General features: G+C 43.7%; 1 protein-coding gene across 2 annotated transcripts in view; it reads left to right on the top strand.

Annotated features, from left to right (window-relative positions):
* Positions 1-1,377: 1,377 nt before the first annotated feature.
* LOC117964446 (complement receptor type 1-like) overlaps positions 1,378-24,729 on the top strand; it is a 105,983-nt gene continuing 82,631 nt past the window's right edge. The window contains exons 1-8 of one of the 2 annotated variants that reach the window (XM_059003981.1): positions 1,378-1,778; positions 16,026-16,217; positions 16,709-16,808; positions 19,022-19,095; positions 19,938-20,117; positions 20,758-20,943; positions 21,351-21,410; positions 21,932-21,991. In XM_059003981.1, the coding sequence (XP_058859964.1) occupies positions 1,691-1,778; positions 16,026-16,217; positions 16,709-16,808; positions 19,022-19,095; positions 19,938-20,117; positions 20,758-20,943; positions 21,351-21,410; positions 21,932-21,991 (940 nt within the window). In that variant the 5' untranslated portion in view covers positions 1,378-1,690. The remainder of the gene's footprint in view (positions 1,779-16,025; positions 16,218-16,708; positions 16,809-19,021; positions 19,096-19,937; positions 20,118-20,757; positions 20,944-21,350; positions 21,411-21,931; positions 21,992-24,729) is intronic. The other variant, XM_059003980.1, reaches the window with a different exon arrangement.

The following is a 24,729-nucleotide window of genomic DNA, read 5'->3' as shown; positions in this document are numbered from 1 at the left end:
TGTATTCTTCTGTTGGCCGTAATTCATATCAAACAAACAGATCAAATGTGCCTTATTCTGTTTGTGGAGGGGGGAAGGGGTACAACCACTGGCTAAGGGCATTTGAAATCTCCACTTGGGGATCTTGCATATTTAGCCTTTCACCAAATCATCAATTTGCTTTTGAGGAATCTTTTTATTCTTCTTTGTACTGCTTTAATTAAAAAAAAAAAAAAAAATTGTGTTACATATACCTTTCAACTGCGTATAAAAAGTTAGAAGTGTGTGCTATCAGAAATTTGCAGACCAAAGGCAAACTAATCATGGAGGACAGTGTGCACTTACATTTTGAAATAAAGCCAGTGCGCTCTGGACTGTGTGAATGACAAGTGCTCAGGCTGAAAATTGAAATGGAATGGATGTCTGATATCCAGCTATGCATTTAGCAACAGATTGCTCTAGTCAAATGAAACACAGAGGCTCGGGAGCAAGCACCTAAATCTTACACTCAAGATGTAGAACTGACACTAAACATTGTAACATGGCTATGGCATGCTGCAGTGAGAGCCTGGGAAAGTATTCAATGGAGTTACACAATCACATTTTTTAATTATTCACTGAAGAAATGCCTAATCTCAGTTATCCTGTCAGGCGAAATTTGATGTGGAGCTTGTCAAAACATACTGTAAGCAGCTTTATAACAAGTCACTTGATATTAGAAGATATTGCGTGACAATTAAATATCAACACCTAAACCCTGCCCCAATAAAGCTGTTGACTTTGGACTTGTTTAGTGCAATGTAGCCTGTAACAACAAGAAGGATTGTTTAATGTGTCATGCTACTTTGGAATAGTCAACATGGGTTACTTATCAGTGTGTAATAAAGATTGAGTCCTGCCAGCCTGATAGAGGCTGCCACGGTGTACTGCAGTTAAGTTCCATGTTTGACACTAGGTTCTGCAGCTTACCCTTGTCCTGCACACAGTTTACTGCTTGCAGCAGCAGGGGGTTATCATGTGATAGGAGAACAACAACAAATATCCATATCAAATACCATGCTGGCTCCGTGGCAAGCAGTGTATGCCAGGAAGGCGCTGCCCTGAAGTTTATGGTGACTTTGAACAAAACACAAAATCCCTATTTACACTTCCTTGTTTTATATGAAATGAGCAGCAAGTGCTGTATTTTGAAGTAGGGTCTACCTAGGGGTTGAGTTGAGGAAAATTTCCAAAGAGGAATTTGGAGTACCTCCAAGGTCCCACCCTAAGCCTGTAATACCACAGAGCCATACCCGCTGCATCATACCTCTTGAGAAATCCACAAGCAACCCAGCAGGTACTGACACATGACTGTATAGTGGGCGGAGGCAATAAGGGCGGGGGTGGGAATAAGAGAATAGAGGACACCTGTATCATATCTTCCTGCTGCTCTGAAGCCGAGTTTGTACTTTGGAAAGCGTTGTCTTAAGGAACACACCCCTTAAACAACAACACCAACGAATTTATATTCTTTATAATAATCATTTCATTTACAACACAACGAGCTCTAGTGATTTTTTCTTCTCCCCTTTCATTTTGTGTTGGATATTCATAAATACGAAAAGAAGAGACTTAAAAGAAGGAGAAAAGGCATTTTGTTTAATAAAGTCTACATTTTCAAGGCAGAGCTACAACCGAAGAGAATAACTAGGAAGGTGCCACAGGAAGAAAAATGCCTGGACTCAATAAACATTCTGCCGACAACGTGTTTATGATTTCACTATGTCTGGGGCTGGCCTTGCTCATTGTCAGTGTGACTGGTAAGTCATAATTATATATATAGTACAGTGCCAATGTAAAAATCCAGAGCTTTTTACAAATGCTTACTATAATAATATACTGCACAGTCACCTTAGTTAGCAAAATATATTTCCTTAAAAACAATAGCACATTAAATGTGCATATTTCTGTCTAATAAAAGTAAATACCATCATCTGCCTATCAACATACGGCGGAAAGGCAGGTCTGTAAACCAGTGAGGTACGGGATGGGGTAAAAGCCGGAACAAGACGGAACGGCCCGGAACGGTACCTTAATGAATTCAATTGCTTTAAAAAACAGCATAGAAAGTTACACACACGTGAGGAGAATATTTTAACAATCAGAACCGATTAATAACGCGATGTCATTAACCGTTCCGGGCCAGAACCCTCTTTTTATCACCAAAAAGCTTCCGGAACACGGGGTTCCGAAGGTGCAAAGACGACGAAGATTATACACACAATAGAACTAAGTGAAAACAACATAACACTATTGAGAAAACCCACCGAACCGACCTTTAACTGCCCATTCCGTGCAATAAACAGCTGTATAGACAAAACCGCCCGGAGCACGGGATTCCGAAGCAGCACAGAGTATGAAAATGATACACACAATACAACTAAGTGAGGACATCATAACACTATTGAGAAAACCCACCGAACCGACCTTTCATTTCCCATTGTGTGCAACAAACAGCTTGATTAATAAAGCTGCCCAGAAGCTGCACAGGAGATGAAAAAAAGATACACATAATACAGTGAGTGACAAACTTACAAAAACTGTCCGACCTTTAATTGCCCATTCCCTGCATGAAATGGGTTAATATGAGTAGATCTACTGCAAATTCAAGAATGGGTATTCAGCCGAGGGGATGTTCGTTGATTTTTACTGTCTATACAAACTACACTTTTCAGCCTTGATAGAAACACCTGCAAAGGGCCACTGATTAGTACTTTAATACTGTACTGGATCGGAACACTACATTTGCCTACAAATTCAGTGACGACAGAGAATATCATGTTATTGACCAGATATTGTTTTTAGTGATTAAGCACTAGAATCAAATTTCAGCTATGTGTTATACTCTCAGGAAAACAAAATTTAGCAAAAACGGTTCTATGTCTTAGATGTGGAACCATTTATCTGGTGCTGTTTGAAACCACGTGTAAGATTCAGTATTTTTACTTTATAATAATCAGTTTAATAGTCCACGCAGTATGCTGAGAACTCTGTACTCATTTCTCCAAAATGTCATGACTGCTGTAAACTGCTGAATGTGCTTCGCGTTGACAACCATTCCAGGTCACCCGATACGCATGCCAGCGTCAGCGACACACTGTCGCTGGAGGTGGAAAGCGCTCAGTGCCTACTGGCGCTGGTGTGTAACACCTGTAACATGTTAAACCAGCGCTCAGTGCCGCACCGCCGCGGACCAGCAGACCATTGCAAGCTAGCAAGCCAATATAGAAAGTGTCACATGACAAGTGTTCGTGTGGTGTTTTAGCTGGCTGAAATCATCTTCTTTAGAAACTTTATTTTTATTTTTGATGGCGCACATTGTAAGTGATATTCTGGAAGACGAGACTCCCTTTTCAAAGCGCGTAGAAACAAGCAATCAGCAGCGGCAGTGCTTCCCGGCAGCTTTTTTGTCGAAATTCTCTTTTTATATTTATTTTCTGTTGACATTAGTTTATGGATAATCTTGTTTGCTTTTAAACCAAATAAATTGTTACAAAAAAGACTGTTCTATAGTCCATTCATTTTAATTCCGTACATGGTCTTGTAGTAGTGCTCAAATACACACTCCCTTTTTTCTTTATATATTTACCCGAAACCTCGCTTAATATAATTTTAGGAAATGACATGTCAGCACTGTGCTTGCATCCAGAGCGAGTCTGCCGATCAAAATAAAAATACGGCTAAAAACAAAACCGTATTAGGTTCAACAGAGACAGTCAGTATAGCTTAAAAACAAATAAGCGAAATGCTCCGTGTCTGCCTACAGTTTTAAATTTGAATGCGCCGCCCCGGCTTTGCTCAACGGGACGTTGAAAAGAATTGTGGGAAATGTGGGATCAGGCATCGAAGCAAAGGTATATTTCAAGGTCTTAAAGCGACATTTCGATAGGTTGCGGATGCAACCCCGGTTCCCTGAAAGAGAAAATAACCATCAAGGTATGGGACATTGCCGTCAGGCAGTAGGGATTGGCTGAGCTTTATGTCAAAGCTGCCGATAGGCCTCCGCGCAAGCTGCCGTGTAAGCCCGCCCCCTTGGGAGCTTACTATACGCAGCGCGCGGAGAGTCACTTCCTCTTTTGCCCTTCAGGCCGTGAAGGCCTCCAGAGCGACCTCGCGGCTTGATGGTTATTTTCTCTTTCAGGGAACCGGGGTTGCATCCGCAACCTATCGTTCCCTTTCAAGTCGAAAATAACCATCAAGGTATGGGAACAGTGTACCCAAGCCGTCGCGAGGGAGGATTTTCGGCAGTAGGACAGACTTACGTCATAACGCAACTGCGTAGGCAGTACATCTACACATATGCGGAGCTGCGCCTCAGCGTCTATGCTCGCAATGACACCTGTCCCAAGGTGGAATAGTCACACCATATTGTCACCCACTCTAGACGTCCGCAACCTGAGGCGTCATAGAGTGCAACACAGATGCTCCAAATGACGGAGCAGAGGATTCCAGCACATTTAGCCTGTAAAACCTCATGAAAGTATGCGGCGTAGCCCAACTGGCTGCCGCGCAAATATCAGACACCGGCACCCCTCGAAAGAGGGCCCAGGATGTCGCCATACCCCTGGTAGAATGCGCCTTCAACTGCCCTGGGGGTGGAAGGCCTGCAGATTCATACGCTAATTTAATAGCATCCACTATCCAGTGGGAAAGGCGCTGTTTAGACAGCGGCTGACCCAAAGATCTAGAACCATGGCATATGAACAACTGTTCTGTCTGCCTCACAGTCCTTGTGCGTTCAATATAACACCTCAATGCCCTCACAGGGCAGAGCATGTGTAACCGCTCTTCCTCTGGGGAAGAAAAAGGAGGAGGATGGAACGCCATCAACTCGACTGACTGGTTCATGTGGAACGGGGATATAACCTTTGGTAAAAAGGCCGGATTAGGGCGCATGGAGACCTTAGAACCGTCTCCTGCAAAACGAGTACAAGAAGGATGCACTGACAGTGCATGTAACTCGCTCACGCGTTTTGCTGATACTACAGCCAGCAAAAACGCAGTCTTAATAGATATGAGCTTCATATCCACGCTGTGGAGAGGCTCAAACGGTGCCTTGGCAAGGGCTTCTAGCACCACATCAAGGCTCCACGACGGTAAACTGGTCGTTCTTGGAGGCCGCAAGCGTCTTGCGCCTTTCAGAAACTGAGATGCCAAAAAATGGCAACCAGGTGATAACCCGTCAATGCGTACGTGGCAAGCCGAAATAGCGGCCAAATACACTTTAAGTGTAGAGGGAGACTTACCCTCGTCTAACAGCTTCTGCAGAAACTGTAATATCACTGCCATAGGGCAGGAGACCGGGTCATGGCCCTCAGCCAGACACCAACTCTGAAATAATTGCCACTTATACATATATTGCGACCGAGTGGAGGGCGCCCTCGCACTTTGAATGGTCGATATAACCGCCGTCGAAAGCCCTAAGGCTGACAGGCGCTCCCGCTCAGGGGCCAAGCCCATAGCTGCATGAGCTTGGGGTTCGGATGCCATAGCCCTCCTTGGGCTTGGGACAACAGGTCCGCTCGCAGAGGGAGCTCCCTCGGGCGACCGTGCAACAACTGCACTAGACTCGGGAACCATATCCTCCGAGGCCACCGAGGAGCGATCAGAATCACTGTCGCTTGCTCTACCCTGACCTTCTCCAAAAAGGCGGGGAGCATCGAAATCGGTGGAAATGCGTACAGGAGCCCTGGCGGCCATTCGTGAGCCAGTGCATCGACTCCTAGGGGGCTGTCGAGGTCCTTCACCGAGAACCATAGGGGGCAGTGCGTGGTCTCTCGCGAAGCGAAGAGATCGACTTGCGCTGTGCCGAACCAGTCCCAAATGCGCTCTACCACCCGAGGGTGAAGACGCCATTCGCCCGCAAGAGGACCTCCTCTGGACAGGAGATCCGCTGCGTAATTGACTCTGCCCGGCAGATGAACTGCACGCAGAGAGGCTAACCGCGGTTGAGCCCAGAGCAACAGTCGCGTTACCATCCGGTGAAGACCTGGGGACCGCAATCCGCCCTGGCGATTGATATACGCCACTACTGTGGTGTTGTCTGACCGCACTAACACGTGCTTGTCTAGAAGCACTGGCAAGAAGTGCCGAAGGGCGAGGTCCACTGCTCTGAGTTCCAGAGCGTTGATGTGGGCTGACCTCCAGGGTCCTGACCACACTCCACGGGTCCCTGTCCCGTTCCAGACTGCTCCCCAACCTTGGTTGGAAGCGTCGGTTGTGATAACTTCCCTTCGGAAGATGGGACCCAAGCGCACGCCCTGGCGGATGTTCGACTGAACTCTCCACCAGTGTAATGCTTCCCAGCAGGTTCGGGATACCCTCAGCCTGCGGTGCTTGTCTCTCCGCGGGTGCAACGCGAAGGCATTGAACCAGGCCTGCAGAGGTCTCTGGTGTAGTAAGCCCAAAGGAAGGGCTTGCGAGGCGGCAGCCATCAACCCCAGCATGCGCTGACAGAGCTCCATGCTGACTGTTTCTCTCAACCTGAATAGGGAGAGACACCGCTCTAATGAGGCAACTCTTTGTGTCGATAGGGTCGCTTCCATGGACACTGAGTCCAGATGCAGACCCAAAAACTCGGTCTGTTGGCTGGGCACGAGGCGGCTCTTGTCTGGATTGACCTTCAGACCTAGCCGCTGAAGATGGTCTGTAACCATCACTGTGTGCTGTGCCAACTGCTCCTTTGACTGCGCGCAGACGAGCCAGTCGTCCAGATAGTTCAGCAGTCGAACGCCTTGAACCCGCAAGGGGGCTAAAATGGCGCCCATACACTTCGAAAAGGTTCGAGGAGCTAGAGACAGGCCGAATGGCAGGACACAAAACTCGTAGACCCTGCTCTGAAATGCGAAACGTAGGTACTTCCTGTGACCCGGACAGATGGGAACGTGAAAGTACGCATCTGTGAGGTCTACGGTGGTAAACCAGTCGCCCTGCCGGACAGACTGGACAATGTGCCTGTGCGTAAGCATCTTGAACGACAACACCCGTAGGTATTTGTTCAGTACACGCAGGTCTAGAATAGGGCGGAGCCCGCCGTCCTTCTTTGGCACAAGGAAGTATTTGGAGTAGAACCCCTGGTCGGTCAGAGCAGGGTCTACTAGTTGAATGGCACGCTTCTTGAGCAATGCCTGTATTTCTGCATTTAGAGCTGAGGACTGAACCGAGTCCTTCACTGCAGTTACCACCACTCCCCTGAAGGGGGGGGGGGTTTTAACCGGAATTGAAGGGTGTACCCGGTGATTATAGTTTTGCGCACCCAGATGTCGTTGGTGCATTGTTGCCAGAACAGGAGCTGTGGAACAGTGTAAGGGTGGGTTAACGGCTGCCGGGGTTTCTCAGGGCTGCTTAGGCTGCGCTCGCTCACGAGGGGCCTGACCAGAGCCACGAGGGCGTGGTCTGCTACCTCCTCTGGGGCGCCACCCTCCGCGCTGCGGTCTTGCAAACGCGGGTTGGCTGCGTGCTGCAACCCCCGAAGGGGCGGTTTTACTGCCCTGTGGGTGCGCCTGCTGCTGCGGCGGCGCCCTGCGCCATTGGCGCTCCTGCGGCCGCCTTGGCTGGAAAGGCTTGCTTGGCCACATCTTAGCCAACTGCTGCGACGCCTCATGCGCCTTGACGGAGCGTTGCAGCATCTCCTCCACCGCTGGGCCAAACATGTGGCCCGGGGATATAGGAGCATCTAACAACGGGGCCTTATCAGGCTCCTGTACCCTGGCCTGTGAGAGCCATAGCTGCCTCCTTGCTACTACTAGGGAAGCAATGCTCCTGCCCTGTGCTCGCGCATTTAGCTAAGCCAGCCTGACCAAAAGCTGTGCAACTGCACCCAGCTCGGTTCTGAGCCCGACGGATGGGGACTCAGGCAGGTCGCGAATCCGCGCCGCCTGGTAGACTGTCAGGAGGCTGGCCACGTTGGACAGTCTAACTGCCTCTGTAGCCGCGGCATAACCCTTTTTTAGGTGGGCCTCCGTAATCCTACACTGCCTGTTAGGGCAGGAAGGGTCCTTAGCCAGCCCCGAAAGTGTCGGCGTCTTTACTAGCGCGGCGAACGCGGCGCCCACTGGCGGAAACAACGCCAGCCCAGCTTCACTCGCCCCGTGCATGGTGAAGGCCGAAGCCTTGCGAGAAGTCGCAGGGGCGGAGGCCGGTGCTCCCCAGGTGGACTGCACCTCCTTAATAAAATCCGGGAATGCCGGGAGCATCCTGGACTGAAGGGGCAGAGCCGATGGCAATTCAAATAGAGAGCGACGTGTTGGCTCTGATGCAGGCCAGTCCACGCCTAGGTGACGGGCTGCCCTCTCCACCACTGACCAGATAGGGTCATTAGTATCCAGCACTTCAGGGTCGTCCTGCCCAGAGTGCTGGGATGCCACCTCAGGCTCTGTGTCTTCAAAGAGCGGGTCTGCATCAGATGCGTCCCTTGAGACAGCATCGGCATCCCACTCTACTTCCTGGGGAACTGGTGGAGGAACCATCGGCTGACTAGCGCTGGGTCCGGTAGCCATCTCTGGGGCCCGAGGCGCCACATTCGCTAGAGTCATGAGGAGGGATTGTTGTCCCATCATGAGCTCCATAAACTGCGACATCTTGGAGGTGAGCTCAGCCACCCCAGATGTGTCCTAATGCCGTCTACCCCTTCGAGGGGAGCGGGAGTGCCTTCTCCGGCGAGGCGATCGAGATCTAGATCGCAACTCCCGACGGGGACGAGCCCCGCGAGAGGAGGGGCTGCGGGAACGTTCCCGAGCACGCCTAATTGGAGACCTTTGACCAGCTGTAAGCTGGGAAGATGGGCTCATAGGCTGAGACGTCGCCGGCGGCGACACGATAGACGATGGTGGGGCCGAGACGGTGTGGGACGAGCCCGAGGATGGGGAACGACCTCCCACCGCCTTCCTAGCTCTCTGGCGCAGGGTGCGTGTTTGAAACCCCGCACATAGCTGGCAGTATGCCGTCTGCCAGGGCAGATGCTGCATGGTCCGGCCCTAAACATGCGACGCAGTCCTCGTGAGGGTCGCTGGCAGGCAACTTGGCCTGACAGGTCACACAGCGGTGGAACCCAGACATATTGACGTCAATCACGAAGAGCCGAGGTGCGTGCGTCGAGCGCCGAAGCGCTGGGCACCAAGCGTCAAGCACCTGAAGTGCGTGCGTCGAGCGCCGCCGCGTCAAACGCCGAGGCGTCGAGGGTGCGTGCGTCGAGCACCGAGCGCCGAAGCGTCGAGCACCGAGGTGCGTGCGTCGACGTCAAGGGTGCGCGCGTTGAGGCGTCGAGCGCCGAAGCGTCAAGCACCGAGCGCCGAGCACCGAAGCGTCGAGCCGCGTGCATCGAGCGTCGAGGGTGCGTGCGTCGAGGCGCCAAGCGCCGAGCACCGAGCGTCGAGCGCCGAAGCGTTGAGCACCGAGCACCGACGTTGATGGAACGTGCACCGAGCGTCGAGCGTCGAAGCGCCGAGCGTCGAGCGCCGAAGCGTTGAGCACCGAGCGTCGAGCACCGACGTTGATGGAACGTGCACCGAGCGTCGAGCGTCGAAGCGCCGAGCGTCGAGCGTCGAGCGCCGAGGCGCGTGCGTCGAGGGTGCGTGCGTCGAGGCGCCAAGCACCGAGCGTCGAGCGTCGAGCACCGAGCGTCGAGCACTGACGTTGATGGAACGTGCACCGAGCGTCGAGCACCGAGCCCCAAGTGCAGAAGCACTAAGCACCAAGCGCAGAAGCGCTGCACAAAGCGCCGAAGCGCTGCACCAAGCGCACAAGCGCTGACACCAAAAGCGCCGGAGCGCGAGCGCCGAAGCGCGAGTACCGAGCGTGGAACGCAAGCACAGACGCCTAAGTGTCAGCTGACCCGCCAAGCGGAGACGCAAAGTGCTGGTACAGTGTCTGGTGCTGTGCAATACTTACCTGAAGGTGCTGGGGATTTTGCACGTTGGTGGTTGTCTTCCTCTGTATAGTGAAGGGAAAAACTTTTTTTTTTTTTGTGGACGCTGCAAAAGGAAAGGGAGTGTAGTGCAATACCACGTGGCGGGAACGCGCCGCGGGGGGGGGACACTGCAGAGCAGACTACCCGCACACACACACGGTTTAGCCTAAGCTAGACCGAGGATGCAATTGCGCGTGGCCAAGGCCAACGCAACACGCTTCCGACACACAATGTAAATATATAACAATATATAATTACACAATAAATACAATATATATATAATATATATATATATATACAAAAAACCCACACAGTAAATAATAAAGAACAGAGGAAAGACGGGGAGACCACGAAGAACGCAATGCCGAAGCAAAGCGAAAAGGAATATATAATGTAAACACAAAATATATCCTAAAATAATACAAATACACAATAATAACAATAATAAGGGGATAAACCAGCTTCTCAAACCTAAGCTTAGTGAGTACAATCAGTTAAATTAGCTCTAAGTCCTACCGCTACTGACGCTGAAGGCAAAAGAGGAAGTGACTCTCCGCGCGCTGCGTATAGTAAGCTCCCAAGGGGGCGGGCTTACACGGCAGCTTGCGCGGAGGCCTATCGGCAGCTTTGACATAAAGCTCAGCCAATCCCTACTGCCTGACGGCAATGTCCCATACCTTGATGGTTATTTTCGACTTGAAAGGGAACCCACAATTCTTTTCAACGTCCCGTCCCTGCCTATTGGCTGAGCGTCGCAGAGCAAAGCCGGGGCGGTGCATTCAAATTTAAAACTGTAGGCAGACACGGAGCATTTCGCTTATTTGTTTTTAAGCTACTGACTGTCTCTGTTGAACCTAAAATTTTTATTTTGATCGGCAGACGCGCTCTGGATGCAAGCACAGTGCTGACATGTCATTTCCTAAAATTATATTAAGCGAGGTTTCGGGTAAATATATGAAGAAAAAAGGGAGTGTGTATTTGAGCACTAGTACAACAAGACCATGTACGGAATTAAAATGAACGGACTATAGAACAGTCTTTTTTTGTAACCCGATAACCCCACAATCACACTCCACACCCGTGCTCACAATATCCAGCCATTCAGTAACTGCTCCCTCCCTCACCAAACAACCAACAATAGCCCCCAACACACCCTGCCCAAAACACCTCCACCTCCTCCTCCCTCCTCCCTCCTCAATGTTTCATTAGTAAATGTGCTCCCTCTGTGCACAGAATATTATAGGCTACATTGTAATTCTTGGACGAATTGACATGCACTCGGCTAATGACATTAGAGCGAGAGTCGAGAGTTAAAAAGGTGAATTAGCTAGGTATTCGATGACGCTTGGGTAAGGTGGCCCAGTAGTTAAAGACAAAGGTGTCATACCAGGTGTTTCCCGGTTCAAATCCCAACTCACACTGTGTGACCCAGAGCAAATCACTTAATCTCCTTGTGCTCCGTCCTTGAGGCTTAAAACTGAGGTCCTATTGGAGGTGACTGTGATGCATAGTTCACCCCTAGTCTCCGGAAGTCGCTTTGGATAGACGCGTCTTCTAAAATGACTAATTAATAATAATGAATAATTAAGAGACAAAACTGCTTGACGCAGAGACTCCAGACCGCGCCCAACTTCCCATTGAGAACAGGTAATAACCATTCGTTTTGACTGCTATGGCTTAATATTGTTTGGTACTGGAAGTTGAATAATAAAGGTTTTGTTGATTGATGGGCTACACTTGCGTTAAGTGTCTGATTATTACCAATACATTCCGGGAATATTCTGAAATATATTAGTGAGGTTTATAAATCTTACACTCTTGAAAAAGTTATTCCAAGAAACCGTATTTCAGGGGTTCCAAAGAGTATACAAAGAACCTTTTTAAAAAGCAGGCTAACAACCATAAATAAACGTTGAAATCTCGAAGGATTAATAAGAAACCCTAAAACTCAAAAATAACCCCCAGGGGTTCTAATCTATATAGACTTCTAATACTGAAAAACCATGCAAATTGATTAAAAATCACAGGTTTTGTGCATGGCTCCACATTTGAAAGCCATATATTTAATTAGACTTCAACAGTAAATACCTCGTTGGTTACTAAAATAAAGGTCATACTGTAGCAAGGGCTAAACTGTGTTTAAAATATAATTTATGGTAGCCGTCTACGCCACTGAAGGCACTACCTTCAGATTAAGTTAAAGATTTTAGGTTGTTAGCACCAGGTTCTTTCATTTGGGCCAGAGGATAAGGTCTTGACCAAGTACATCACAAACACACAATAAAAATGCCAGGGATGTAAAATAGTCAGATTTATTTAAAACACAACTTCGTTTCAATTCTCATATTCCACAAACTAGTCCTGTATATGTTTGTTACAGCGTTTCAGCCAAATAATTCAATTTGATACATTGTTTCAAGGGTTCAGTCGTGCTTTCTCAGGCATTACACTGTTACATAGTTTAATATAGCAGCAACTCGTTTAGAGCAAGAATACATTGTTTCATTTCTCTCTCGTATTCAGACAGGAGGTTCCCAAATTAAACACAAACATGTTTGTTTGTTTATTCTGTTTATTTTAATTATTTATTTATGCATATGACACACAATGTAAAAACGAATTAATTTTTTTGAAGAAGAAAATGGGAAATGCATCAAGGTTTCTGTATTTGAAGTCACCCTGCGTAATATTAAAATCTAAACTGTTTTGCTTAGTTTGCTCGTTTTTCCTTACATGTTGTAAACTGTTGTAAGATAGTGTGTTTGCTTGCCTTTGCACTGTAATTGCATTGTATCCATTTTGTATCAAATATAGCCTATGTATATATATGAATATGTTTAATACATTTAAATACTTTTTTTTATCATTGTAAGTAAGAACAAAAAAATTGTGCAAAAAATAAATGTTGTTTTACTGTTGCCGCTATATATACGTGTTATTTTTATTTTTTAATCGCATATAACTGTTAGTTAGGGGCTACCAGCAATTCTAAACAATGAGAGAGAGATCGAGATCATATACAAACAAAATAAATACACAGTTTTATTGCACGGAATGGGCAGTTAAAGGTCGGTTCGGTGGGTTTTCTCAATAGTGTTATGATGTCCTCACTTAGTTGCATTGTGTGTATAATCTTCGTCGTCTTTGCACATTCGGAACCCCGTGTTCCGGAAGCTTTTTGGTGATAAAAAGAGGGTTCTGGCCCGGAACGGGTTAATGACATCGCGTTATTAATCGGTTGTGATTGTTAAAATATTCTCCTCACGTGTGTGTAACTTTCTATGCTGTTTTTAAAGCAATTGAATTCATTAAAGTACCGTTCCGTCTCGTTCCGGCTTTTACCGCATCCCGTGAGGTACGGTGTCTCGCTCTTTTCATACCGATGTACCTATACGAGTACGAGAATAGCAGCTATTAACAAAACAATCCGCTGGCATAATTATGGCTACATTGTTATGTTTGTTAAGAAAAAGTATCGGTACTGTAATTAGTCTTTGATATGGGTGGATTCATTGAACTAGAAATGTACCAAATACGAGTGAAATACGTGTTTTACAGAATACGAACCTTCGCTTTTTAAATACACGAGCCACACATTTTTTTAAACACACCGCGCTGTTTCACACTGTATTCTGTTAACAGCGACAAGTCTTTTTTTTATTTGAACTTCATTTAAGGCAGATTATTTTTATTTTTTCCAAAGGGTGCGGAAATGAAAACGTTCCTTGTGAAATGGTATAGGTTTACATTGTTCCTAAAGTCGGGGCAGATTACTGTTATACTTACAAAAAACAATAATAACGTAACATTGAGTTGACATTGAGAGACAGAGAATGCCGTGTTTTGTTCAGATGTTTAGTTATATATAGACGACGTCATTTTTAAACGTTACTCGGGTAACTACAGTATACCATTTTTTTGGGGGGGGGTCAGTTTTTATCAATAGATAATTAACCAGAACTTAATTAAAAGCAATGTGCAGTGGCCTCCAAGCACCGTACAACGGTACAGTATACTGTGCACAGAAAATACAGACAGTGATAATAAGTCTTTATTTTTTTATGCACCAGAATGGCTACCCCCATATGGACAATGGATCTTTATTAATCGTTGTATGGTCTGCCCATGTACAGTTCATATAATGATCACAGATGGTATGGGGGGTATGCAGCTATCACTGACAGGCCTATACGTTGCTGTCTGGCAGGAGGATCATTAATGCCACCTCTTCTAACTCTTCTGACTCTTCTGACTTCTAACTTCTTGATACACGCCAGATTCCAGTTCTACACCAATCCCAGGCTGTGCCACCCTATTCCGCTGCTATCGAATGTACAGCTTTCATTTTTCTTTGAACTGTTTCAGTCATCTGGGTCTCTGCATTACTCTGCATTCAGGGGAAACCCTGTTATGATATTTGGTGCATCTAATGGATTTCTAAAGTTCTGTGGATGCACAGTGGTAATGCCTGTGCCAGTGAAATCTGTATCTGAGGGATATAGGCTAAAGAAGGTGCCAGTCCATTCTTATTCACACATGCGTTTGTCATACTTGTATTTTTACACATACAGTGCGAACCCTCAAGGTGAATGACACCGGAAGGGCAAGGCAGTCTAAAAGCAGGAGAGCTGTAAGATCCCTTGGTTTGTTTATCACCGCATCTTAAAAAATAAGAAAGAAAAATAAATAAATAAATATCAGTAATAATAATATAGTTTGTAATGGTGAAATCACTAAACTGGATACCTTGCTCTTTTTAGGACAATGTGGCAATCCTCCAGATTATCCCAATGTGACAATAATCACTCAACTGATGAATACATTGTAATGTTTGTTAAAAAAAAAAGGATCGGTACTGTTCTTAGTCTTTGATATGGGTGGATTCATCTTGAACTAGAAATGTACCAAATATGAGTGAAATACGTGTTTTACAGAAAACGAACCTTTGCTTTTTAATACACGAGCCGCACATTTTTTTAAACACACCGCGCTGTATCACACTGTATTCTGTTAACAGCGACAAGTCTTTTTTTTATTTGAACTTCATTTAAGGCAGATTATTTTTATTTTTTCCAAAGGGTGCGGAAATGAAAACGTTCCTTGTTGAAACGGTATAGGTCTGCATTGTTCCTAAAGTCGGGGCAGATTACTGTTATACTTACAAAAAACAATAATAACGTAACTTTGAGTTAACATTGAGAGACAGAGAATGCCGTGTTTTGTTCCGATGTTTAGTTATATATAGACGACGTCATGTTTAAACGTTGCTCGGTTAACTACAGTATACCAGTTTTGTGGAGCTCCATTTTTATCAATAGAGAATTAACCAGAAATTCAATTTATAAGCAATGTGCAGTGGCCTCCAAGCACCGTACAACGGTACAGTATACTGTGCACAGAAAATACAGAAAGTGATAATAAGTCTTTATTTTTTTATGCACCAGAATGGCTACCCCCATATGGACAATGGATCTTTATTAATCGTTGTATGGTCTGCCCATGTACAGTTCATATAATGATCACAGATGGTATGGGGGGTATGCAGCTATCACTGACAGGCCTATACGTTGCTGTCTGGCAGGAGGATCATTAATGCCACCTCTTCTAACTCTTCTGACTCTTCTGACTTCTAACTTCTTGGTACACGCCAGATTCCAGTTCTACCCCAATCCCAGGCTGTGCCACCCTATTCCGCTGCTATCGAGAATGTACAGCTTTCATTTTTCTTTGAACTGTTTCAGTCATCTGGGTCTCTGCATTACTCTGCATTCAGGGGAAACCCTGTTATGATATTTGGTGCATCTAATGGATTTCTAAAGTTCTGTGGATGCACAGTGGTAATGCCTGTGCCAGTGAAATCTGTATCTGAGGGATATAGGCTAAAGAAGGTGCCAGTCCATTCTTATTCACACATGCGTTTGTCATACTTGTATTTTTACACATACAGTAAGAATCCTCAAGGTGAATGACACCGGAAGGGCAAGGCAGTCTAAAAGCAGGAGAGCTGTAAGATCCCTTGGCTCGTTTATCACAGCAACTTAAAAAATAAAGACAAGTTGTAGTGGTGAAATCACTAAACTGGATATCTTGCTGTTTTTAGGACAATGTGGCTATCCTCCAGATTATGAGACTGCCATACTGAAAAATAAACATCAAATTCAAGGGCCATCTGACTTTGTAGAGGGATTTAAAGTTACTTATAAATGTCGCAGTGGGTATGTACCAGAGACTGGATCTCCAACAATCACCTGTACCAATTCACAGTGGTCACAGCTGACCTTGGTGTGTGAACGTAAGTATGATTTTGATATTTATTTTAATGGTGTGTGTTATTGTATTGCTAGACCTACTTAATCACTAATTTCTTGGTTTGTGTTGGTAGGGAGGGACGGACGAACACTTTTTAAAATTCTGTTTTAAATTATCTTTGAAAAAGTAGCTATTGACTGTTTGACTGCCTTTGACTATACATCTATTAACAAACTAAAGGTTATTTTTACTAAGAATGTGTGCTGTCTGCAAGGGAACTGTTCTCTTAAACAATTCTATTGGTCTCAATGATATTATGTAAGTGGAATTTAAAATAAATCAGGAATTCGGTTCAGTCTAAGTATTTAAGAGTATGGAGATACAGTACTACGGTGCAGGTGTTGCTAAATACTAACATTTACAAAAACACACATTTGTGTGCAGTGTAGGGAACAATTAAACTACTTTTGGATAATGTCTGTACAATGTGCTCTGTACTCATTTCAGATTTTGATTGTGTATTTTTTCTTTTAGGCCGATCATGTGGAAGTCCAGGAGAGATACTTAATGGACACTTTAATACTGATGAGGGTGTTCTTTTTGGAGACAAGGCTTATGCAGTTTGTGATGAAGGGTGAGTATATTGTGGTTGATGCTCAAGATTATTAAGGTTGGGGTAGTATGTGCATATAATCCAGTAATGAGATGTATTATTACTATAATAATAATACTGTTCTTGTCAAGGGGAAGCATGTCCCTGTCATCAGTGATATAGTGCAGGTGCTCATATGTAAATTAAAGTTTAAGATTTGCGTCTTCTCCAGTTGTGATTAAAATTATTGTGGGCAGTATTTAGCTACATTTCTGAAAGCAACACTCTTCTAAAAGCTGGCAATAAACCACATAGTTGTAGCTAGATATATATATATATATATATATATATATATATATATATATATATATACAGTACTGTGCAAAAGTTTTAGGCAGGTGTGAAAAAATGCTGTAAAGTAAGAATGCTTTCAAAAATAGACATGTTAATAGTTTATATTTATCAATTAACAAAATACAAAGTGTGTGAACAGAAGAAAAATCTAAATCAAATCCATATTTGGTGTGACCACCCTTTGCCTTCAAAACAGCATCAATTCTTCTAGGTACACTTGCACACAGTTTTTGAAGGAACTCGGCAGGTAGGTTGGCCCAAACATCTTGGAGAATTAACCACAGTTCTTCTATGGATTTAGGCATCCTCAGTTGCTTCTCTCTCTTCATGTAATCCCAGACAGACTCGATGATGTTGAGATTAGGGCTCTGTGGGGGCCATACCATCACTTCCAGGACTCCTTGTTCTTCTTTACGCTGAAGATAGTTCTTAATGACTTTCGCTGTATGTTTGGGGTCGTTGTCATGTTGCAGAATAAATTTGGGGCCAATCAGATGCCTCCCTGATGGTATTGCATGATGGATAAGTATCTGCCTGTACTTCTCAGCATTGAGGAGACCATTAATTCTGACCAAATCCCCAACTCCATTTGCAGAAATGCAGCCCCAAACTTGCAAGGAACCTCCACCATGCTTCACTGTTGCCTGCAGACACTCATTCGTGTACTGCTCTCCAGCCCTTCGGCGAACAAACTGCCTTCTGCTACAGCCAGATATTTCAAATTTTGACTCATCAGTCCAGAGCACCTGCTGCCATTTTTCTGCACCCCAGTTCCTGTGTTTTCGTGCATAGCTGAGTCGCTTGGCCTTGTTTCCATGTCGGAGGTATGGCTTTTTGGCCGCAAGTCTTCCATGAAGGCCACTTCTGACCAGACTTCTCCGGACAGTAGATGGGTGTACCAGAGTCCCACTGTTTTCTGCCAATTCTGAGCTGATGGTACTGCTGGACATCTTCTTGCGAAGGGAAGTATGCATGATGTGTCTTTCATCTGCTGCAGTAAGTTTCCTTGGCCGACCACTGCGTCTACGGTCCTCAATGTTGCCCGTTTCTTTGTGCTTCTTCAAAAGAGCTTGGACAGCACATCTGGAAACCCCTGTCTGCCTTGAAATTTATGCCTGATAGAGACCTTGCTGATGCAGTATAACTACCTTGTGTCTTGTTGCTGTGCTTAGTCTTGCCATGGTGTATGACTTTTGACAGTAAACTCTCTTCAGCAACCTCACCTTGTTAGCTGAGTTTTGCTGTTCCTCACCCAGTTTTATTCCTCCTACACAGCTGTTTCTGTTTCAGTTAATGATTGTGTTTCAACCTACATATTGAATTGATGATCATTAGCACCTGTTTGGTATAATTGTTTAATCATACACCTGACTATATGCCTACAAAATCCCTGAGGCATCTGATTGGCCCCAAATTTATTCTGCAGCATGACAATGACCCCAAACATACAGCGAAAGTCATTAAGAACTATCTTCAGCGTAAAGAAGAACAAGTAGTCCTGGAAGTGATGGTATGGCCCCCACAGAGCCCTGATCTCAACATCATCGAGTCTGTCTGGGATTACATGAAGAGAGAGAAGCAACTGAGGCTGCCTAAATCCACAGAAGAACTGTGGTTCGTTCTCCAAGATGTTTGTGCCAACCTACCTGCTGAGTTCCTTCAAAAACTGTGTGCAAGTGTACCTAGAAGAATTGATGCTGTTTTGAAGGCAAAGGGTGGTCACACCAAATATGGATTTGATTTAGATTTTTCTTCTGTTCACTCACTTTGCATTTAGTTAATTGATAAATATAATCTATTAAAGCATTCTTACTTTACAGCATTTTTTCACACCTCTATATATATATATATATATATATATATATATATATAAATAAATTAGGATTTCTTATTTGTTTTAGATTCCAGTTGGCAGGCAGTGGTGTCAGAAGCTGTCGCGCTGCTGGCTGGGATAGTGCCATTCCTATATGTGAAAGTAAGTAGGCTCATGTGTTTAAAAAAAAAAAAAAAAGTTTTTAAGTATAATTGTTCTATGAGTATCATATAGGATGCTGTACAGTGCAAGCTGATAGGAACTCCTCGAGAGACCAGAGTGGCTACTGGCTGCTCTCATCTTGAAGGGGTGAAATTCAGCTTGTATTTAACACAACACCCAATTCTATACTGTTTTTAATGTAGAGTTAAATAAGAATAGTTTAACGGTATAGTTTTTTTTTTGTTTCTGTATTGAAATTAACTTTTCTTCTTTATACATGAATATTAGGATATGAATAGTGTCCGTGCCATATACTGAAAAATAAATAAAGCTGTACATGGATTTAGTCTGCAGTTAGAGTGGAATTATCTTGCCTAGACCGGTATACAGGTTAGCAATGTTGAGAGATTTTGCACAATGTTTGATTGTAAGGTGCAGAGTAAACTATTAGCACACCTTGCAGATATTAGATGTTCCTTTAGACCAGGGGTGTGCAATTCTGGTCCTGGAGGGCCGGTGTCCTTCCTGGCTTTTGTTCCAACTGTGTTCCAAAATACTTAATTAGACCAATAATTGGTAATAATTGGTCCAATTAAGTTATTTAGGGCAAGGTTGGAACAAAAGCCAGGAGGGACACCGGCCCTCCAGGACCGGAATTGTGCACCCCTGCTTTAGACGTTTCCTAATGAAATGCAAGTGTGCCAATACCATGTATTATCTATCTATCTAACTGTTTATGTATTGATTATGTGTAATGTAATGTATTAAAGATGCATTTGATATAAACCATTGATTTTGATTAGGCTGATATTTGGAATAACGTTTTTTTTTTTTTCTCCTAGTTGTTAGGTGTCCAAACCCTCTAGAGATTGTAAATGGTGAAATCACAAACCCACCTCATAGAACTGTCACGTTTGGCACAGTTATTATCTACAAGTGTAATGAAGGGGTTCTGGTGGGTAATAGGGAGCTTGTTTGCACCATAGATGGAAACTACAGTAGTGCTCCTCCAGCATGTAAAGGTATGTATTGCTTTGTTTAATGATGTAACTGTGTGATTTTGAGGGGTGTGTCATTCTAGAAGGGGTAGATTGATCTCTGATGGACCCCCGGCTGCCACCTCATCACACAAACGTAACACATCACTGCCCACTAAAATATAATGAACTGTTTAATAAAACAAACACAAAAAAAACAACCTCAGTTTGAAACGATGATGCCACTGTACCTCTTGCAGACGTATTTGTAAGTTTTAACACACCAGCACACAATCCATCCCTGGTTTTGATGAAATGTGTAACAATACAATAATATTGTAATTAACCCCGCTGTCAGGCTGGCCAAACTGAACACAGCCACCTTTACATCCAACCTAATACACCGTTTGTAATCATGTGACCTTTTGGTTTCAGTTTGAACGATAGTCTCCATTCTGTTACTTTATGTTTTTTATTAAGATCTCTAATTTAAAAATAAATTCATACAGTGTTCACAAAATCACTTATATATATGTATGCAGATAATGGGTCATTAATTAATTTCTTTATTGAAAATGTTGCTTTAATTTCAAACTGTAGTGGGCTCAGCTTTAAGTATTTTCTAGATCTATGCTACAGCCATTTAATGGTAATCTGTTTGACCATTACTTGCTTGTTATTACAGAACACAAAGGCTGCCCTTCTGTTCAAGTGGAAAATGGCTATAAGACAGCTGGATTTGGACCAGTTAATAACTATGGGGATTCCATTACCTTTGCTTGTAATCCTGGGTATATTCTCAATGGCACTGACACTGTTACATGTGGAAAAAATGAAATTTGGGAACCTGAACTTCCGACTTGCCAAAAAGGTAAGTACCATTCACGCTTTGAGATAAAACACTAACTTGAAATACAGTAAACATCATGCTGACCAGCAAACCTTCAAGAGAGTTCTTATTGTCTGTTGTAAATTATTAAAGGTAATATAGGAATTATGTATTTATTGATAACATCTATGTTACATTATTTGTTAAGTCAGTATTAACCTTGTATAAACCTGAATTAAATCAAAGGAGCTAAAACCCAATCCTTGTTTCAAAGGCACAACATTTAACCTATAAGTGCTCATGCTCATGTGAAATGCTTGGGTCTTGGTTTGAGGAACACTGTTCAGCAGCACATTCAGTGTGAGATTCAATATACAATATTAATGTATTCAACTTGCATTTGAACGCTATTTAAACAGTCAAGCATCAACCTAATTGTTTTATTTTAGCTCCAACAACAACCACCACAACCACCACCACCACAGAAGTGCCTCCAACACCCTCTCCAGGTAATGTGTTTAATCATTATGAACACCCCTCCTTCCCCCCTCTAAATCTGTTGATCCCGCTTATCATCGCAGGCTGTAGAGTTACATTACAAATAGGAATTGTGAGGCTGTGTGGTCCAGTGGTTAAAGAAAAGGGCTTGTAACCAGGAGGTCCCCGGTTCAAATCCCACCTCAGCCACTGACTCATTGTGTGACCCTGAGCAAGTCACTTAACCTCCTTGTGCTCCGTCTTTCGGGTGAGACGTAATTGTAAGTGACTGTGCAGCTGATGCATAGTTCACACACCCTAGTCTCTGTAAGTTGCCTTGGTTAAAGGCGTCTGCTAAATAAACAAATAATAATATTAATAACCTGCAAGTGCTCATGCTCATGTGAAATGCTTGGGTCTTGGTTTAAGCAACACTGTTCAGTAGCACATTCAGTGTGAGATTCAATATTAAAAATTTATGAATTGAACTTGCATTTGAACGCTACTTAAACAGTCAAGCATCAACCTAATAGTTTTAATAATTTTATTTTAGCTCCAACAACAACCACCACAACCACCACAACCACAGAAGTGCCTCCAACACCCTCTCCAGGTAATGTGTTTAATCATTATGAACACCCCTCCATCCCCCCTGCTAAATCTGCTGATCCCGCTTATCATCACAGGCTGTAGATTTACATTACAAATAGGAATTGTGCATGCAGCCATGGATAAACTATGGGGTGTGGACCGGCGGACGTGGCTTCATCACGGTCCACCCTGCTGACCCTGGCATCGTCAGAGGGCTTGGCTTATTCTTATTCCCTTAACAGGCGGGACCAGCGGCCAAATAGTCCTTGATCACCTCTCCCCATACCCATACAAGCAGTCATGATCCAGACATTGAATTGTCTTCCAGTAAAAATGAACAGTTCCCCTGACGCATTGTTTTAACTACTGTCCATAAAATCAATGCTGATGTTTCTGATCTCTGTTTTACTGCAGTTATGTTTACTAATAATTCTGTCGGGTATGCTATTCTATGTCTACTATACCCCTAGCTCTTTGTTTTTGCTTCCTTTTATTTGAATATATATATATATATATATATATATATATATATAGGAATTTGTTCATAAAACAAAGTCAATGAAATTGAATCGGTCGTACTGGATGTTGGAAGCTGTACCTCGTGGGCTATTCCCACGTGTTTCACTGCGCAGCTGATTTCACAAGAATACAGAGACATGTTAACCACGAAAAAGCAAAAATATTGATTATTGTCTAACGACCTTCTGTTAGAAGTACATCTTATTCTGGTAATTAAAAATAGTAATTAAATTAAATAAGAATAATTCCATGCTGCACAATCACAGGCTTTATTTCCAGCATGCAGACATGGCTCTTTCATTCCATTGCAAACTGTGTTCTATCAACATTATTCATGTGACCCTGAGGATCTGTACCCAAGCCCCCTTTCTAGATCTCCACAAACTATCTTCCTTCTCAATAATAATGCTACTCTAATACAGTCTTCATGTGGAAGGGCTGTTCCACATGTTTGCTGTATGGATGACCTCAGATTGTATTACAAATTCCTTGTGTAAAGTTAGCCCTAAAAAAAGTCTTGTAGAAAGATGTTTTGGCTCAAGCCATCTATGTTACTCATGCAGAGTACCTTAGGTAATATAACAAAGAGGTTGCCTTGTGCTCTTAAAGTAATTTGGGGTAGTCGAACAATCCTATCAAAAGTTGTTACAGGAGTTGTCTGTTTGTAACTGTACTTTACCAGTTCTACCCCAATCCCAGGCTGTGCCACCCTATTCCGCTGCTATCGAGAATGTACGGCTTTCATTTCTCATTGAACTGTTTCAGCAGTCTGGGTCTCTGCATTACTCTGCGTTCAGGGGAAACCATGATAGTTGGTGCCATTTAATGGATTTTTAAATTTCTGTGGATGCACAGCAGTAATGTATGTGCCCCTGAAATCTGTATTATTATTATTATTATTATTATTATTATTATTATTATTATTATTATTTATTTCTTAGCAGACGCCCTTACCCAGGGCGACTTGAGTCGATGTAGGCTAAAGAAGGTGCCAGTCCATTCTTATTCACACATGCGTTTGTCATACTTGTATTTTTACACATACAGTGCGAACCCTCAAGGTGAATGACACCGGAAGGGCAAGGCAGTCTAAAAGCAGGAGAGCTGTAAGATCCCTTGGTTTGTTTATCACCGCATCTTAAAAAATAAGAAAGAAAAATAAATAAATAAATATCAGTAATAATAATATAGTTTGTAATGGTGAAATCACTAAACTGGATACCTTGCTCTTTTTAGGACAATGTGGCAATCCTCCAGATTATCCCAATGTGACAATAATCACTCAACTGATGAATACATTGTAATGTTTGTTAAAAAAAAAAGGATCGGTACTGTTCTTAGTCTTTGATATGGGTGGATTCATCTTGAACTAGAAATGTACCAAATATGAGTGAAATACGTGTTTTACAGAAAACGAACCTTTGCTTTTTAATACACGAGCCGCACATTTTTTTAAACACACCGCGCTGTATCACACTGTATTCTGTTAACAGCGACAAGTCTTTTTTTTATTTGAACTTCATTTAAGGCAGATTATTTTTATTTTTTCCAAAGGGTGCGGAAATGAAAACGTTCCTTGTTGAAACGGTATAGGTCTGCATTGTTCCTAAAGTCGGGGCAGATTACTGTTATACTTACAAAAAACAATAATAACGTAACTTTGAGTTAACATTGAGAGACAGAGAATGCCGTGTTTTGTTCCGATGTTTAGTTATATATAGACGACGTCATGTTTAAACGTTGCTCGGTTAACTACAGTATACCAGTTTTGTGGAGCTCCATTTTTATCAATAGAGAATTAACCAGAAATTCAATTTATAAGCAATGTGCAGTGGCCTCCAAGCACCGCACAACAGTACAGTATACTGTGCACAGAAAATACAGACAGTGATAATAAGTCTTTATTTTTTAATGCACCAGAATGGCTACCCCCATATGGACAATGGATCTTTATTAATCGTTGTATGGTCTACCCATGTACAGTTCATATAATGATCACAGATGGTATGGGGGGTATGCAGCTATCACTGACAGGCCTATAAGTTGCTGTCTGGCAGGAGGATCATTAATGCCACCTCTCCTAACTCTTCTGACTCTTCTGACTTCTAACTTCTTGGTACACGCCAGATTCCAGTTCTACCCCAATCCCAGGCTGTGCCACCCTATTCCACTGCTATCGGGAATGTACATCTTTCATTTTTCTTTGAACTGTTTCAGTCACCTGGGTCTCTGCATTACTCA

The sequence above is a fragment of the Acipenser ruthenus genome, chromosome 29, assembly GCF_902713425.1.
Source record: "Acipenser ruthenus chromosome 29, fAciRut3.2 maternal haplotype, whole genome shotgun sequence".
NCBI classification, from domain to species: Eukaryota; Metazoa; Chordata; class Actinopteri; order Acipenseriformes; family Acipenseridae; genus Acipenser; species Acipenser ruthenus.
The sequence above is the reverse complement of the archived record's forward strand: the minus strand, read 5'-3'. Positions and strand labels throughout refer to the sequence as shown.